The following is a 17,237-nucleotide window of genomic DNA, read 5'->3' as shown; positions in this document are numbered from 1 at the left end:
TTCTCTAGCAAATCGAATGGCAGTGCTGGTGCCTAAGGCAAACAGGGAATGCCAACCCCAGCCTGAACAACCCACCTAGCATCGTGGTCACGCCACCACCTTGTGATGGTTCCACCACAGTATGCTTGACTTTAGACGAGGTCTACAAAGCACTCAATATAGCTTTATACTTGGGAATTCTTCAGAAGTCTTCTCAGATATTTGCTGGGCTCTGCTTAGTTTTGGGACATAGGGTCACTTGCCTCGGGAAGACTGTATTGATAAGCTGTAACTGAGACCCTCAAACCCTGTTCTATGGGTCTCTGTGCAGCTTTCATAGGGAGTCTCCTTTCTCAGACTTAAAGGTTATATCTCCCAGGTTTTCTACAGTGGATATAACATAAATTTACCCTTTTTTTTTTTGTAGCCTTCAATCTTTATTTTCAACTATCTTTGAAGTCATGTTTAAATACATGGTTACTGAGAAGGCGCCACACTGAGGGAAAAGCACTGGCTTTGAGCTCGCCTGTCACAGAGCTCTGCTGCACAACAGCTAAGCAGCCTGGGGAAACTGTGGTGTGGGAGCACAGAAACCCCCTCCCCCTTCCTCGGGCTGTGGTACAGGGGGCTGTGGTACAGGGGGCTGTGGTACAGGAGCATACAGGACAGTGACACGTTCTCTGGACTACACCTGGGACAGATGTGTTGTTATTACTTAGCAGATTGACTAAGCCAATTCAAAGGCCTGAAAAAATTAGTCTCCAGTCTGTTAGCATTTTCTTTCAGAAGTCTCACAGGATGAAAGATGCCTACTTTCTTTGTTTGCTTGATAAGTTAGTTGCTTTTCTTGAAACAATGATTGAAATTTAAGAGCAAATACTACAGCAAACTTCTATTTGCACACTTGCATTCTTAACCTCTGAGCCAGCTCTCCGGTCAACACTTCCGTTCTCAAAAACAACAAAACCTTCCTTGTTGTTGTTGTTGTTGTTGTTGTTTTTTTCCAGCAGAAGTGTGTGCTCTATGAGTGGGGAAAATGTTAATTTTGGGACTGTTTATATATTCTATTAGCTGCCTTTATAATGATAAAAACTTTTTAAATGGGTATTTTTCTTTTGTAGAAAGTCTGTCTAGAGCACCATTAAAACTGATCTGCTGCTTTTTCATGCATCATAACTGATGTGTTTACAAAAAGATAAAGAGAAGGGGGATATGTTCTATGGGGGTGTGGTGAGGTATGGGGGAAGGGGGTGCCTCTGAGGGCCCATGCTGAGACATCCCTTCCCCTGAGGGAGCAGCCACAGGACAGTATAGTATAGAATAGTTTATTCAGGGCATGGGAAGGGGAGTTAAGAGGGTAGTAGGAGCAAAGAGAGAGAGAGAGAGAGAGAGGGAGAGAGAGAGAGAGAGAGAGAGAGAGAGAGAGAGAGAGAGAGAGAGAGACAGAGAGAGAGAGAGACAGAGAGAGACAGAGAGAGAGACAGAGAGAGACAGAGAGAGGGGGGGATAGGGAAGAAGAGTAGAGGCAGACTATGGTGAAGAGAGAGGGAGGAGGGAGGGAGTGGGAAGGGGAAGGAACAGGAGGGGGTGGGAAGGCAAGAGCAAGAGAGAACAAGAGAGCAAGAGAGTGAGGAGGGGGGCAAGCAGCCCCTTTTATAGTGTCAAGCATACCTGGCGAACACACCTGGCTGTTGCCAGGTAACTGTGGGACAGAGCTTAGACAGAATGCTAACAATAAACAACTATAAATTTATAAAAATAAAGGAAAAATGACCAAAAAACCCCTGGATTATGTTATTAAGAAGAGATACAGACATGCTTTCAGAAAAAGATAATTGTGGTGTCATTAATGTGGGGCTTCAGGATTAAGGGAGGTGAGATTACAAACTGGCTGCATGATTTAAAAAGAAAACCCTTTTTATTAACACTATCATCATGCTCTAACTAACTCCCAGATTATACAGAAGGCCAGCCATCTATAGACTTTAAAAAGATGGAAACTTGAATTATTTGGGAAGAGTTTTAGTAGTCTTAGGGGCAAACAAAACCTTGATACAAAACAGAGAGTGAAAACCTAAAAGCTAAATTGTTAACTGCTAATCAAAAATGATACTGAAACTACCCTGTCTTACAGGTAAGTAAGCTAATTACTTTATTACCACCATAAGGGCTACATTATGGATCGGAGGGTTGATTACAGGCAGGTGCTGATAGGGACACTATCTATTATAACTGATCCACAGGACAGGAAACAATTACAATTGCTTTCCAAGGGCAGCCTAAGGGAATCCTCCTGGGAAGGAATTATGGGATGGTGCATGATATGCATCCTCAAATCCTCCACAGAGCACCCTCCCCTGCACGACTCACGGAGGTAAGCACGCAGCCCATCCCTGAGACGCCAGACACACTAGCCTAGCTGTCCTGACTTTCTTTCCTTCCCACAGTGTCATTCATACTTCATGTTCTGACTGTGGCCATCTGTGGCCATTTGCTAAGGTCTCTCGGTAGCTTATAACAGTTCCGACTTCTCCTCTGAACCCTAGATCTGAATCTCCCTTTGTCTTTTTCAGACTCTCAGGAATATGAAATTGAAGGTGTCCAATTGAAGGTGACAGAAGGAACAGTGGGCCCAGAAAACAAGATCTGAGGTCCAAGAGAGGTCCAAGCTCATCATGTGTGCCGCCAACCAGACTCTGTTCTTCTAATGCACCCTTCTGCCAGAGAGCTAAAAAGGAAACCCCTTTCTGCCTCCCACTTCTTCCCTCTTCTTCCCTCTTCTTTCCTGCCTCACACTGCTCTTCCCCTCCCTCCTGTCCTGAGCTTTGCCAGGATACAGTAAGTCAGACATTCTCCTTCTCTAAAAAAAATATAGAAATTACCTGTCTTTCCAGTGGTGCCCTACTCATAAGATTAGGCTGAATTCCAACCATTGAACTGAGAACGGAGTCCCCAATGGAGGAGTTGGAGAAGGGGCTGAAGGAGCTGAAGGGCTTTGTAACCCCATAAGAACAACAACAGTATCAACCAACCAGAGCTCCCAGGGACTAAATCGCCATCCTAAGAGTACATAGGGATCAACCCATGGCTCCAAGTGCATATGCAGCAGAGGATGGCCTTGTTGGGCACCAATGGGAGGAGAGGCCCTTGGTCCTGTCAAAGCTCAATACTCCAGTGTAGGGGAGTGCCCGGGAGGGGAGATGAGAGGGAGTGGGTGGGTGGATGGGGGGAGCACCCTTATAGAAGCTTGCTGAGGCAGGAGAGTTTTAAGTCAGAAAGACTTGACAGAAAAAGTGTAACTTGGGCGATGCTGTGTATGATGCCGCCGAGTAGCAGTTCTTTTTTTTTTTTTTTTTTTTTTTTTTTGGTTCTTTTTTTCGGAGCTGGGGACCGAACCCAGGACCTTGCGCTTCCTAGGTAAGCGCTCTACCACTGAGCTAAATCCCCAGCCCCCGAGTAGCAGTTCTTGGTACTGCTGCTGGGCTGCCATGTGGGATGACATCTGGTGTGCTGTGCCTTGTCTATGGAGTTCCTTACTCCCCTGGGTGCCTGCTGCCTAATCCCATGGAATGTGTCCTGTGAGGGACATCTGTAACCACCACCTCCCCCTTCCTTCCCTCCCCCTTCTCCCTCCCTCACCTCCCCCTCCCCCCTCCTCCTTCTTTCTGTAAGGCATTGCTAGACAGTGTGGTTCTGAGAAGGTTCTCCAAAGAAAGGTTTATTGAGTGGAAGAATGGAAAAAGGAAGTAAAAAAGGTGCTCGGAATGTCATTAAACTTTATCACCCATAAATAGTACATAAGGAAACACAAGTATCAAATGGAAAATGCTAGGGATGAATGATGGGGATGATGGGCCACTGTGAGGAGGAAAGCACTGGCCACTAAGAGGGTGGCAAGCCCCACTGTGATGCAGGTGTAGCTAGGCTTAAAGGAGGGGTGGAATACAAGAGAGCAGAGTGTGGCATAGGAGGCTGTGTAGGTAGCAGACCTGGGAAGCCAGGGGCAGGGCAGGCAAGGGCAGGGGAGGAGTGGAGAGAGCCTTACTCAGGGATAAAGGAAGCTCAGGTTTGGGAAGACCATTGCTAGAAAACCCCTGGTTAAGGCTACCACCATACTAAAGAAATCAGGATTGAGAATGGCCCTGTCCTCACTACAAAGCAAAGGATCATCTCAACAAGTTCTACCCACAGTTTAGAGGAGACTCAAGAAATAACAGTGGCTGATACACTTGCTCTTCTGCCCTTGTGTGCCATGATGCACATTCATGGAATTCCATACAGTCTCAGGAATGCAGGACCAGAGGGAAGCTTCCTTGAAAATGCAGCTTCTGGGAAGTGCTGTCTACTTAACCCATGGCAGAGTGTACTTTAGAGTGTTCCTGTCGTGGCTCTCTAGAAGGCTGGGGAGCCAGATGCTGTGAGACACTGCCATACAGCTCTGGTTAAAAGAAGAGAGGCACCGCTGAGAAGTGGGGAAAACTCAGACAAGCAGTTCTGCCCCGTGTCTTCTAGAAAACCACTTTTCCAGAGGACTCATGGGAACCATGACATTCCCACACTGTCCGTTTAAATCCGAGAAAGAAATCTGGCTGTGGACAGCATCCCTAAATACTTCTCTAACATGAGCAGTCTTTTACTGTACAATTGGCCAAAACTGTCCATTTAGGAAACAAAATACAGAGGCCTGGAAGTGACAGATGTGTTCTGGAGTCCACTTCATAAGAAGGTCGGAAACCATGCTAAGTATGTGTGTCTGGGCCCACTGTGGGTCCATGCCACAACTCACACCCAAGTGACTCAACTGTGGGTGAATTTTCCTAGAAAAAAAATCCAACCTTTTATCCTTGTTGTTTGGGCAGACAAGAAAGAAAATAAGAAAAAACAAGTGCACTCTGAAATTTACATTCATCGCCCATCCTGATGCCTTAAGAATTCAGATTTAAGGATTAATCTAAGTCCTCTCTGATTACAGCGTAGTGGGAGAACTACCCGGGATAAGAGTTCCGGTGCGTGAGAGTAATTGCAGAGAACTACACATGAGCAAGTCTGCATTTAGAAACACTCATTTCCCCATCCCTTCGTTCCACAGACTCTCGGAACCTCAAGGCTACTGATGCGATATAGTTTCAGACGGTGACTTTTAAAAAGCCCCAGACGTGTCTCCCAGTGAAATAAGGGAGGGAGGGGGTGGTTGATGTGCTTGGAGGCAAAGAGAAGAGCGGTCCTTACCTTTTCTGTAATGATGCGGTTGACGCACTGCTTTCCTGTCAGTGGTAGTGTACACTTCTCCATGATTTTATGCGCATTCCCCTGTTTTAAAGGACAAAGAGAAAAAACATTAACAACACTATTTAGGGGAGTAATTCCTTAGAATTGGTCTATGACTGTAGAAAAATCAGAAGCTGTCAGAGACATCAACTTTTAAAGAGGCTATTTCCAAACCTTTGTCAAGCTCTCTTCTCTCAGCTATCACTCCTAGAATGACTTAGTGAGGACCCTGATAAGTTACCAAACGCTCAGCTTATGAGATTTACCAGGAAAACACTGCTCCACCTATAAGTACCCTCAAGCCTCATAACCTGAAGCACCTGATGTGTGGTTCCAGTATAATATCCCCTCATTATTCTCTTCCAAAGAATGGTCCTCTTAATAAATCTGTAGTTGTTTGCCAAGAGTAAGAAGGACACATACAAAGCAAGCATGCGACCTAACCTTCCTCTCCTAAAACAGACTTAATTCTGTTCATTAAACACACACACACACACACACACACACACACACACACACACACACACGCACAGAAAACAGCAATGCCTTGTTTCCTTTGTCAATGGGAAAACACATCAATTCTATATTTTTGTGTGTGTGTCTCCTACATCTAAAGCAGTATATTTAGCATGCTATTAATTCCTCGATACGAACTTTAGAGATTATCTACTTGTGGTATATGAACACCTAATTTTCTTACCAGTCCCACTTGCAGTCCCAAAGTCCCCATCATCCTTTTCAGTCCTCCCAGGCAAGGCCTGTCATGATTTGTTGTTATTTTCAGCCACTGGAATTGATTTTTTTTTCTTTCCTAATGACCACGCAAAATAGACCACTGCGGGGCCAAGTGACTCCGCATACTGTACTCACTTTCTCTTGTGCTTATTGTTTTCTTTTCCCTTGAGATTGTCTGAGCTTTACTTTGAAAATACATAACCTGTCTTAAATGAGCTTTTTCTTTTCCAATTTCTTTTAACCACAGTTTCCTTTCTGCCAACAGAAAACGGAAGGGGGCGATTATGAGTGGAAACCAGGTTTTACCCATTAACTCCCTTCCTGAGCTCCTTCCTGACCCCAGTGTAGAAGTGGCTTCTTAGAGGTTTCCTTGGAGCCCAGCTGTAGGCGACATCGGCTCTGACCTTCCGGTTATGATTAAACTCCTATTTAACTTCAGAGCACTAAGAGCATAGATGAAAGGGTAGCCGCCTTTGAGGCTGTAGGCTAGCCTAGTGCACTGTGGGTCTTGCCTTAAAAACGGTAAAATGCTTCTTCCTTCTTGTGGATCTAAACACACCAAATACAATGGACGTCACCACCATCCCTTGCCTGTTTAGCTTTCTTAAACATCCACCCATGAATTAGATGAGATGTCTCCCCAGACTGGTGTCAAACCATGTACATGGGCAGAGACAATGCATTTCACACAACTCAAACTAATTGTGATTTTACTCCTCACAGTAACTCCTCAACTTTGCCATGGACCTATAGTTAAGAAGGCTTTGATATGTGTAAGTCAGTGCAAGGCATAAAAGGTATTCTACAATTTCTGAATGGATAGATGGACAATGTATGAATAAATGGATGGATAGACAGATGTACGAATAAATGAATGAAAGGGAATAGGAATAAAAATGGAAGACTATTATGAATCTTGGATGGGTTGTTTTTTTTTAAGACAAAGGATTACCTTAACTTAGTCAAAACTAGTGTCGACTACATGTTAAGTAGCTAGATATTACACCTTCAAAACCGAGTTGTTTCACCCTGAGATTTCACCTCACACCAGTGAGAATGGCTAAGATCAAAAACTCAGGTGACAGCAGATGCTGGTGAGGATGCGGAGAAAGAGGAACACTCCTCCATTGTTGGTTGGATTGCAGACTGGTAAAACCATTCTGGAAATCAGTCTGGAGGTTCCTCAGAAAATTGGACATTGAACTGCCTAAGGATCCAGCTACACCTCTTTTGGGCATATACCCAAAAGATGCCCCAACATATAAAAAAGACACGTGCTCCACTATGTTCATCGCAGCCTTATTTATAATAGCCAGAAGCTGGAAAGAACCCAGATGCCCTTCAACAGAGGAATGGATACAGAAAATGTGGTACATCTACACAATGGAATATTACTCAGCTATCAAAAACAACGGCTTTATGAAATTCGTAGGCAAATGGTTGGAACTGGAAAATATCATCCTGAGTGAGCTAACCCAATCACAGAAAGACATACATGGTATGCACTCATTGATAAGTGGCTATTAGCCCAAATGCTTGAATTACCCTAGATGCCTAGAACAAATGAAACTCAAGACAGATGATCAAAATGTGAATGTTTCACGCCTTCTTTAAAAGGGGAACAAGAATACCCTTGGCAGGGAAGAGAGAGGCAGAGATTAAAACAGAGACTGAAGTAACACCCATTCAGAGCCTGCCCCACATGTGGCCCATACATATACAGCCACCCAATTAGACAAGATGGATGAAGCAAAGAAGTGCAGACCGACAGGAGCCGGATGTAGATCGCTCCTGAGAGACACAGCCAGAATACAGGAAACACAGAGGCGAATGCCAGCAGCAAACCACTAAACTGAGAATAGAACCCCCGTTGAAGGAATCAGAGAAAGAACTGGAAGAGCTTGAAGGGGCTCGAGACCCCATATGTACAACAATGCCAAGCAACCAGAGCTTCCAGGGACTAAGCCACTACCTAAAGACTATACATGGACTGACCCTGGACTCTGACCTCATAGGTAGCAATGAATATCCTAGTAAGAGCACCAGTGGAAGGGGAAGCCCTGGGTCCTGCTAAGACTGAACCCCCAGTGAACTAGACTGGTGGGGGGAGGGCGGCAATGGGGGTAGGGTTGGGAGGGGAACACCCATAAGGAAGGGGAGGGGGGAGGGGGATGTTTGCCCGGAAACCGGGAAAGGGAATAACACTCGAAATGTATATAAGAAATACTCAAGTTAATAAAAAAAAAAAAAAAAAACGAGTTGTTTCTAGATCTAGCTTGCTCTATAAGGAAAGCTGCAGATATAGAATGAAATTCTCATCTTCTCTTCTCATCTACTGTCACCTTCCTTGTGAGATTTCAAATTCTGCATGTCACGGAAGCTAAATTTAACAGCTGAAATTAATGATGAACATTGAACTTCTATAGTTGTCAGGCTCTCTTACATCTAATATAGCTCAAATAAGACATGTCACAATGAATTCCAAGTCTGACTTCTAATGAAGTGAGTAGTCTGTAGGCCTCGGAGGAACACTTCCTGCAGGGAGCTCTCACTTTGTTCTCGTTATTTGAAAAGGAGCTGCATTGGGTGTGAAGGCAGCCACGTGGATTTTAATGAACAAGCAGCCCCATTTTAGGAGGAATGATGAATGTCGACTGACAACACTAATGGAGCCCTACCAACACAGACCTTTTAGAAACCATTTTTTGCATAAATAATATAGCATAGGTAGGGAAGGTGTAGACACCTCACCAAGGAACTTTTCTACAAAACCTGGTCCTTCTCACACTATCCGTGCAAGACCTGTGTGTTCATACTTGGCTGTGTCACTTTATAGTATTATTAGATTTAAATTAAACGCAGCATCCAACACTTAGTATAAATAACTGTTAACTGCCATTGTTTATACAACCTATAATTAAAATTCAGGTAACCTGCTGTCTTAGTCAGGGTTTGTATTCTGCACAAAACGTCATGATCAAGAAGCACGTTGGGGAGGAAAGGGTTTATTCAGCTTACACTTCCATATTGCTGTTCATCACCAAAGGAAGTCAGGACAGGAACTCACACAGGGCCGGAACTTGGAGGCAGGAGCTGATGCAGAGGTCATGGAGGGGTGTTACTTACTGGCTTGCTTCCCCTGGATTGCTCAGATTGCTCTCTTATAGAACCCAGAACTACCAGCCCAGGGATGGTACCCCCCCCCACCATGGGCTGGGCTCTCCTGCCCTTGATCACTAATTGAGAAAATGCTTTACAGCTGGATCTCATGGAGGCATTTCCTCAAGGGAGGCTCCTTTCTCTTTGATAGCTCCAGCTTCTGTCAACTTGACACACAAAACCAGCCAGTACACCTACCAATAAATTCTTTATGAAGTTCTAAGTCCCTACATGAAGTCTGACATAGAAATAAGCAAAGAATGGGCTAAATTAATTTCCTCAGAACACCAGAATTAATGAAAACACAGTACATATTTGGAGACAAACCAGAAGGCTCACCTAGGAAACCAGCACTTGTATTTGTACAGTTAAAACAATGTAGCTAGGTGATTCCATTCACATTTAGCTCCAAGACACAGCAGAGATCAAGAGCAAAAATAAAATTCGCCCAGATGATAAGCATCAGCATTGCAGCGCAACAACAGGTTGGCTCTCAAGACAAACGTGATTGACTCCCACTTTTGCACTTTCCTGAGCGTGCTGAGCTGAGCCTCACAGTATAGCATGACAGCTGCATTCATCAGTGATTCACAGAGCAGGAAGGATTGCTGATTTTGAACTTTTAAAAATAAATTCTAATAAGCACTGTCAGTACAGTATGGCAGCATCAAAAACACTACATGAGTCCAAAGACTAGTACTCTAAATTAATTAAATTAATGGAGAGCTGGAGGCATTTATTTGGACCTTTAAATTCTCTGGATTGTAATCCTCTGTTGCCTTGATCTACTTCCCTGATCATGGTATTAAACAAAACATTGAAGGTACACTGAGGGGTTGAACTGCGGTTTAAAAACCAAAAACAGGAGGAACAGGATCAGATAATGGCGGTGGGTGGGCACAGAGCACAAAGAGAATGAATGGAAATAAGCAGTCTTGCGGGGAGGGTGAGAGGTGGGTGTACCCTCTAGAGAGTACTGGAGACCTGGGAGATGAGACAGTCTCAGGACTCATTGGGGGTGACCTTAGCCAAAATGCCTAATAATGGAGAGTGGGACCTCTAGAAGATTCTACCTCCAGTAGATAGACAAGGCCTCAAGAGGAAGAACTAAGTCACTAACCCACAGTCAAAATTTCTGACCCAGAATTGTTACTGTCTAAAAGATCTACAGGGACAAAAATAGAGAAGAGAGTGAAGGAAAGGTGATATAATGACTGGCCCAACTTGGGATCTATCTCATTGGGGTACACCAAGGCCTGATACCATTACTGATGTTATAATGTGATTACAGACAGGAGCCTGGCATGGCTGTCCTCTGAGAGGCTGTACCAGCAGCTGACTAAGACAGAGGCAGATACTTACATTCAACCACTGAACTGAATTTGGGGACCCCTATGGTTGAATTAGGGGAAGGACTGAAGAAGCTGAAGGGGAGAGCGACCCCATAGGAAGACCAGCAGAGTCAACTAAGCCAAGGAAGCTCCCAAAGACTGAGCCACCAACCGGAGGCATACAACGGCCAGACTGAGGCCCCTGGCACATGTCTAGCAGACGTCTGCTTGGTCTGGTCTCAGTGGGAGAGGATGAGTTTAATCCTCTAGAGAACTGAGGCTTCAGGGAAAGGGGTGGCCCGTTGTGGGGAGCACCCTTCCAGAGGCAAGGGGGAAGAGAAATGGGATGAGGACTGTGGGGCTGGGGACTGAGCAGGGGCCAATGATTAAAATATAAATAAATAAAATAAATTTTCAAAAGGAGGGGTTTGGGGGTTCACCTTGATCACTCTGCCTCTTTGTCATCTTCCTTCTCCAGAAGCCAGCTCAGAGAAACAGAAGCTTGAGTACAAAGTGTAGGAGTTAAAATGTCTTGAGTCGGGTGAGCAGTGCAAGACTACAGACCCAATGCTTTAGGAAGCTGAAGCAGGAGGATCATTGGAGCAAGGAATTCAGCACTGACCTGAACAATTCAGTAAGACTCAAAAACAAAAAAATAGTTTAAGGGCTCCTGATATCACCAGGACTAATTCCTAAACCCTATTGCGTCCATCTGTTTCCCTGACATCTTTCTCCCCTTCGAGACCTCGGGTATCTCACAATTTTTTTTTCAATGACTTGTGCCTCAGAACTTTCTAGAATTTGCTTCCTTGAGAGGTCTTTAATTCTTTAGATCTATACATGAAACCCTAGAACTACATTTTTTTTCAGTAATGAACAACCCTAGCTAAATGATAATATCTCTTGCTACCATAGCAGTATATTTCAGGGCATCAAAATGAACCTAATCTCATGTAACCAACTCATTTTTTTTTTTTTTTTTTTTTTTATTTTTTTTTTTTTTTTTTATTTTTTTTTATTAACTTGAGTATTTCTTATATACATTTCAAGTGTTATTCCCTTTCCCGGTTTCCGGGCAAACATCCCCCTCCCCCCTCCCCTTCCTTATGGGTGTTCCCCTCCCAACCCTCCCACCATTGCCGCCCTCCCCCCATAGACTAGTTCACTGGGGGTTCAGTCTTAGCAGGACCCAGGGCTTCCCCTTCCATTGGTGCTCTTACTAGGATATTCATTGCTACCTATGGGGTCAGAGTCCAGGGTCAGTCCATGTATAGTCTTTAGGTAGTGGCTTAGTCCCTGGAAGCTCTGGTTGCTTGGCATTGTTGTACTTTTGGGGTCTCGAGCCCCTTCAAGCTCTTCCAGTTCTTTCTCTGATTCCTTCAATAGGGGACCTATTCTCAGTTCAGTGGTTTGCTGCTGGCATTCGCCTCTGTATTTGCTGTATTCTGGCTGTGTCTCTCAGGAGCGATCTACATCCGGCTCCTGTCGGTCTGCACTTCTTTGCTTCATCCATCTAGTCCAATTGGGTGGCTGTATATGTATGGGCCAAATGTGGGACAGGCTCTGAATGGGTGTTCCTTCAGTCTCTGTTTTAATCTTTGCCTCTCCCTTCCCTGCCAAGGGTATTCTTTTTCCTCATTTAAAGAAGGAGTGAAGCATTCACATTTTGATCATCCGTCTTGAGTTTCGTTTGTTCTAGGGATCTAGGGTAATTCAAGCATTTGGGCTAATAGCCACTTATCAATGAGTGCATACCATGTATGTCTTTCTGTGATTGGGTTAGTTCACTCAGGATGATATTTTCCAGTTCCAACCATTTGCCTACGAATTTCATAAACTCGTTGTTTTTGATAGCTGAGTAGTATTCCATTGTGTAGATGTACCACATTTTCTGTATCCATTCCTCTGTTGAAGGGCATCTGGGTTCTTTCCATTTTCTGGCTATTATAAATAAGGCTGCGATGAACATAGTGGAGCACGTGTCTCTTTTATATGTTGAGGCATCTTTTGGGTATATGCCCAAGAGAGGTATAGCTGGATCCTCAGGCAGTTCAATGTCCAATTTTCTGAGGAACCTCCAGACTGATTTCCAGAATGGTTTTACCAGTCTGCAATCCCACCAACAATGGAGGAGTGTTCCTCTTTCTCCACAACCTCGCCAGCATCTGCTGTCACCTGAGTTTTTGATCTTAGCCATTCTCACTGGTGTGAGGTGAAATCTCAGGGTTGTTTTGATTTGCATTTCCCTTATGACTAAAGATGTTGAACATTTCTTTAGGTGTTTCTCAGCCATTCGGCATTCCTCAGCTGTGAATTCTTTGTTTAGCTCTGAACCCCATTTTTTAATAGGGTTATTTGTTTCCCTGCGGTCTAACTTCTTGAGTTCTTTGTATATTTTGGATATAAGGCCTCTATCTGTTGTAGGGTTGGTAAAGATCTTTTCCCAATCTGTTGGTTGCCGTTTTGTCCTAACCACAGTGTCCTTTGCCTTACAGAAGCTTTGCAGTTTTATGAGATCCCATTTGTCAATTCTTGATCTTAGAGCATAAGCCATTGGTGTTTTGTTCAGGAAATTTTTTCCAGTGCCCATGTGTTCCAGATGCTTCCCTAGTTTTTCTTCTATTAGTTTGAGTGTGTCTGGTTTGATGTGGAGGTCCTTGATCCACTTGGACTTAAGCTTTGTACAGGGTGATAAGCATGGATCGATCTGCATTCTTCTACATGTTGCCCTCCAGTTGAACCAGCACCATTTGCTGAAAATGCTATCTTTTTTCCATTGGATGGTTTTGGCTCCTTTGTCAAAAATCAAGTGACCATAGGTGTGTGGGTTCATTTCTGGGTCTTCAATTCTATTCCATTGGTCTATCTGTCTGTCTCTGTACCAATACCATGCAGTTTTTATCACTATTGCTCTGTAATACTGCTTGAGTTCAGGGATAGTGATTCCCCCTGAAGTCCTTTTATTGTTGAGGATAGCTTTAGCTATCCTGGGTTTTTTGTTATTCCAGATGAATTTGCAAATTGTTCTGTCTAACTCTTTGAAGAATTGGATTGGTATTTTGATGGGGATTGCATTGAATCTGTAGATTGCTTTTGGTAAAATGGCCATTTTTACTATATTAATCCTGCCAATCCATGAGCATGGGAGATCTTTCCATCTTCTGAGGTCTTCTTCAATTTCTTTCTTCAGTGTCTTGAAGTTCTTATTGTACAGATCTTTTACTTGCTTGGTTAAAGTCACACCGAGGTACTTTATATTATTTGGGTCTATTATGAAGGGTGTCGTTTCCCTAATTTCTTTCTCGGCTTGTTTCTCCTTTGTATAGAGGAAGGCAACTGATTTATTTGAGTTAATTTTATACCCAGCCACTTTGCTGAAGTTGTTTATCAGCTTTAGTAGTTCTCTGGTGGAACTTTTGGGATCACTTAAATATACTATCATATCATCTGCAAATAGTGATATTTTGACCTCTTCTTTTCCGATCTGTATCCCTTTGATCTCCTTTTGTTGTCTGATTGCTCTGGCTAGAACTTCAAGAACTATATTGAATAAGTAGGGAGAGAGTGGGCAGCCTTGTCTAGTCCCTGATTTTAGTGGGATTGCTTCAAGTTTCTCTCCATTTAGTTTAATGTTAGCAACTGGTTTGCTGTATATGGCTTTTACTATGTTTAGGTATGGGCCTTGAATTCCTATTCTTTCCAGGACTTTTATCATGAAGGGGTGTTGAATTTTGTCAAATGCTTTCTCAGCATCTAATGAAATGATCATGTGGTTCTGTTCTTTCAGTTTGTTTATATAATGGATCACGTTGATGGTTTTCCGTATATTAAACCATCCCTGCATGCCTGGGATGAAGCCTACTTGATCATGGTGGATGATTGTTTTGATGTGCTCTTGAATTCGGTTTGCCAGAATTTTATTGAGTATTTTTGCGTCGATATTCATAAGGGAAATTGGTCTGAAGTTCTCTTTCTTTGTTGTGTCTTTGTGTGGTTTAGGTATAAGAGTAATTGTAGATTCGTAGAAGGAATTCGGTAGGGCTCCATCTGTTTCAATTTTGTGGAATAGTTTGGATAATATTGGTATGAGGTCTTCTATGAAGGTTTGATAGAATTCTGCACTAAACCCATCTGGACCTGGGCTCTTTTTGGTTGGGAGACCTTTAATGACTGCTTCTATTTCCTTAGGAGTTATGGGGTTGTTTAACTGGTTTATCTGTTCCTGATTTAACTTTGATACCTGGTATCTGTCTAGGAAATTGTCCATTTCCTGAAGATTTTCAAATTTTGTTGAATATAGGTTTTTATAGTAAGATCTGATGATTTTTTGAATTTCCTCTGAATCTGTAGTTATGTCTCCCTTTTCATTTCTGATTTTGTTAATTTGGACGCACTCTCTGTGTCCTCTCGTTAGTCTGGCTAAGGGTTTATCTATCTTGTTGATTTTCTCAAAGAACCAACTTTTGGTCCTGTTGATTCTTTCTATGGTCCTTTTTGTTTCTACTTGGTTGATTTCAGCTCTGAGTTTGATTATTTCCTGCCTTCTATTCCTCCTGGGTGTATTTGCTTCTTTTTGTTCTAGAGCTTTTAGGTGTGCTGTCAAGCTGCTGACATATGCTCTTTCCTGTTTCTTTCTGCAGGCACTCAGCGCTATGAGTTTTCCTCTTAGCACAGCTTTCATTGTGTCCCATAAGTTTGAGTATGTTGTATCTTCATTTTCATTAAATTCTAAAAAGTTTTTAATTTCTTTCTTTATTTCTTCCTTGACCAGGTTATCATTGAGTAGAGCATTGTTCAATTTCCACGTATATGTGGGCGTTCTTCCCTTATTGTTATTGAAGACCAGTTTTAGGCCGTGGTGGTCCGATAGCACGCATGGGATTATTTCTATCTTTCTGTACCTGTTGAGGCCCGTTTTTTGACCAATTATATGGTCAATTTTGGAGAAAGTACCATGAGGAGCTGAGAAGAAGGTATATCCTTTTGCTTTAGGATAGAATGTTCTATAAATATCCGTTAAGTCCATTTGGCTCATGACTTCTCTTAGTCTGTCGACATCACTGTTTAATTTCTGTTTCCATGATCTGTCCATTGATGAGAGTGGGGTGTTGAAATCTCCCACTATTATTGTGTGAGGTGCAATGTGTGTTTTGAGCTTTAGTAAGGTTTCTTTTACGTATGTAGGTGCCCTTGTATTTGGGGCATAGATATTTAGGATTGAGAGTTCATCTTGGTGGATTTTTCCTTTGATGAATATGAAGTGTCCTTCCTTATCTTTTTTGATGACTTTTAGTTGGAAATTGATTTTATTTGATATTAGAATGGCTACTCCAGCTTGCTTCTTCTGACCATTTGCTTGGAAAGTTGTTTTCCAGCCTTTCACTCTGAGGTAGTGTCTGTCTTTGTCTCTGAGGTGTGTTTCCTGTAGGCAGCAGAATGCAGGGTCCTCGTTGCGTATCCAGTTTGTTAATCTATGTCTTTTTATTGGGGAGTTGAGGCCATTGATATTGAGAGATATTAAGGAATAGTGATTATTGTTTCCCTTTATATTCATATTTGGATGTGAGGTTATGTTTGTGTGCTTTCATTCTCTTTGTTTTGTTGCCAAGACGATTAGTTTCTTGCTTCTTCTAGGGTATAGCTTGCCTCCTTATGTTGGGCTTTACCATTTATTATCCTTTGTAGTGCTGGATTTGTAGAAAGATATTGTGTAAATTTGGTTTTGTCATGGAATATCTTGGTTTCTCCATCAATGTTAATTGAGAGTTTTGCTGGATACAGTAACCTGGGCTGGCATTTGTGTTCTCTTAGGGTCTGTATGACATCAGTCCAGGATCTTCTGGCCTTCATAGTTTCTGGCGAGAAGTCTGGTGTGATTCTGATAGGTCTCCCTTTATATGTTACTTGACCTTTTTCCCTTACTGCTTTTAATATTCTTTCTTTATTTTGTGCGTTTGGTGTTTTGACAATTATGTGACGGGAGGTGTTTCTTTTCTGGTCCAATCTATTTGGAGTTCTGTAGGCTTCTTGTATGCCTATGGGTATCTCTTTTTTTAGGTTAGGGAAGTTTTCTTCTATGATTTTGTTGAAGATATTTACTGGTCCTTTGAGCTGGGAGTCTTCACTCTCTTCTATACCTATTATCCTTAGGTTTGATCTTCTCATTGAGTCCTGGATTTCCTGTATGTTTTGGACCAGTAGCTTTTTCCGCTTTACATTATCTTTGACAGTTGAGTCAATGATTTCTATGGAATCTTCTGCTCCTGAGATTCTCTCTTCCATCTCTTGTATTCTGTTGGTGAAGCTTGTATCTACAGCTCCTTGCCTCTTCTTTTGGTTTTCTATATCCAGGGTTGTTTCCATGTGTTCTTTCTTGATTGCTTCTATTTCCATTTTTAATTCCTTCATCTGTTTGATTGTGTTTTCCTGGAATTCTTTCAGGGATTTTTGCCATTCCTCTCTGTAGGCCTCTACTTGTTTATTAATGATTTCCTGTGTTTCCCTAAGTGTGTTCATGTCTTTCTTGAAGTCCTCCAGCATCATGATCAAATATGATTTTGAAACTAGATCTTGCTTTTCTGGTGTGTTTGGATATTCCATGTTTGTTTTGGCGGGAGAATTGGGCTCCGATGATGGCATGCAGTCTTGGTTTCTGTTGCTTGGGTTCCTGCGCTTGCCTCTCGCCATCAGATTATCTCTAGTGTTACTTTGTTCTGCTATTTCTGACAGTGGCTAGATTGACCTATAAGCCTGTGTGTCAGGAGT

General features: G+C 42.7%; 1 protein-coding gene across 1 annotated transcript in view; it reads right to left on the bottom strand.

Annotated features, from left to right (window-relative positions):
* The window catches only part of Oxct1 (3-oxoacid CoA transferase 1), a 148,340-nt gene that overhangs the window by 19,435 nt on the left and 111,668 nt on the right, over positions 1-17,237 (bottom strand). Inside the window, exon 15 of the mRNA NM_001127580.1 lies at positions 5,209-5,289. Within this exon, the coding sequence (NP_001121052.1) occupies positions 5,209-5,289 (81 nt within the window). The remainder of the gene's footprint in view (positions 1-5,208; positions 5,290-17,237) is intronic.

The sequence above is a fragment of the Rattus norvegicus genome, chromosome 2 (genome assembly GCF_036323735.1).
Source record: "Rattus norvegicus strain BN/NHsdMcwi chromosome 2, GRCr8, whole genome shotgun sequence".
Classification (NCBI taxonomy): domain Eukaryota; kingdom Metazoa; phylum Chordata; class Mammalia; order Rodentia; family Muridae; genus Rattus; species Rattus norvegicus.
The sequence above is the reverse complement of the archived record's forward strand: the minus strand, read 5'-3'. Positions and strand labels throughout refer to the sequence as shown.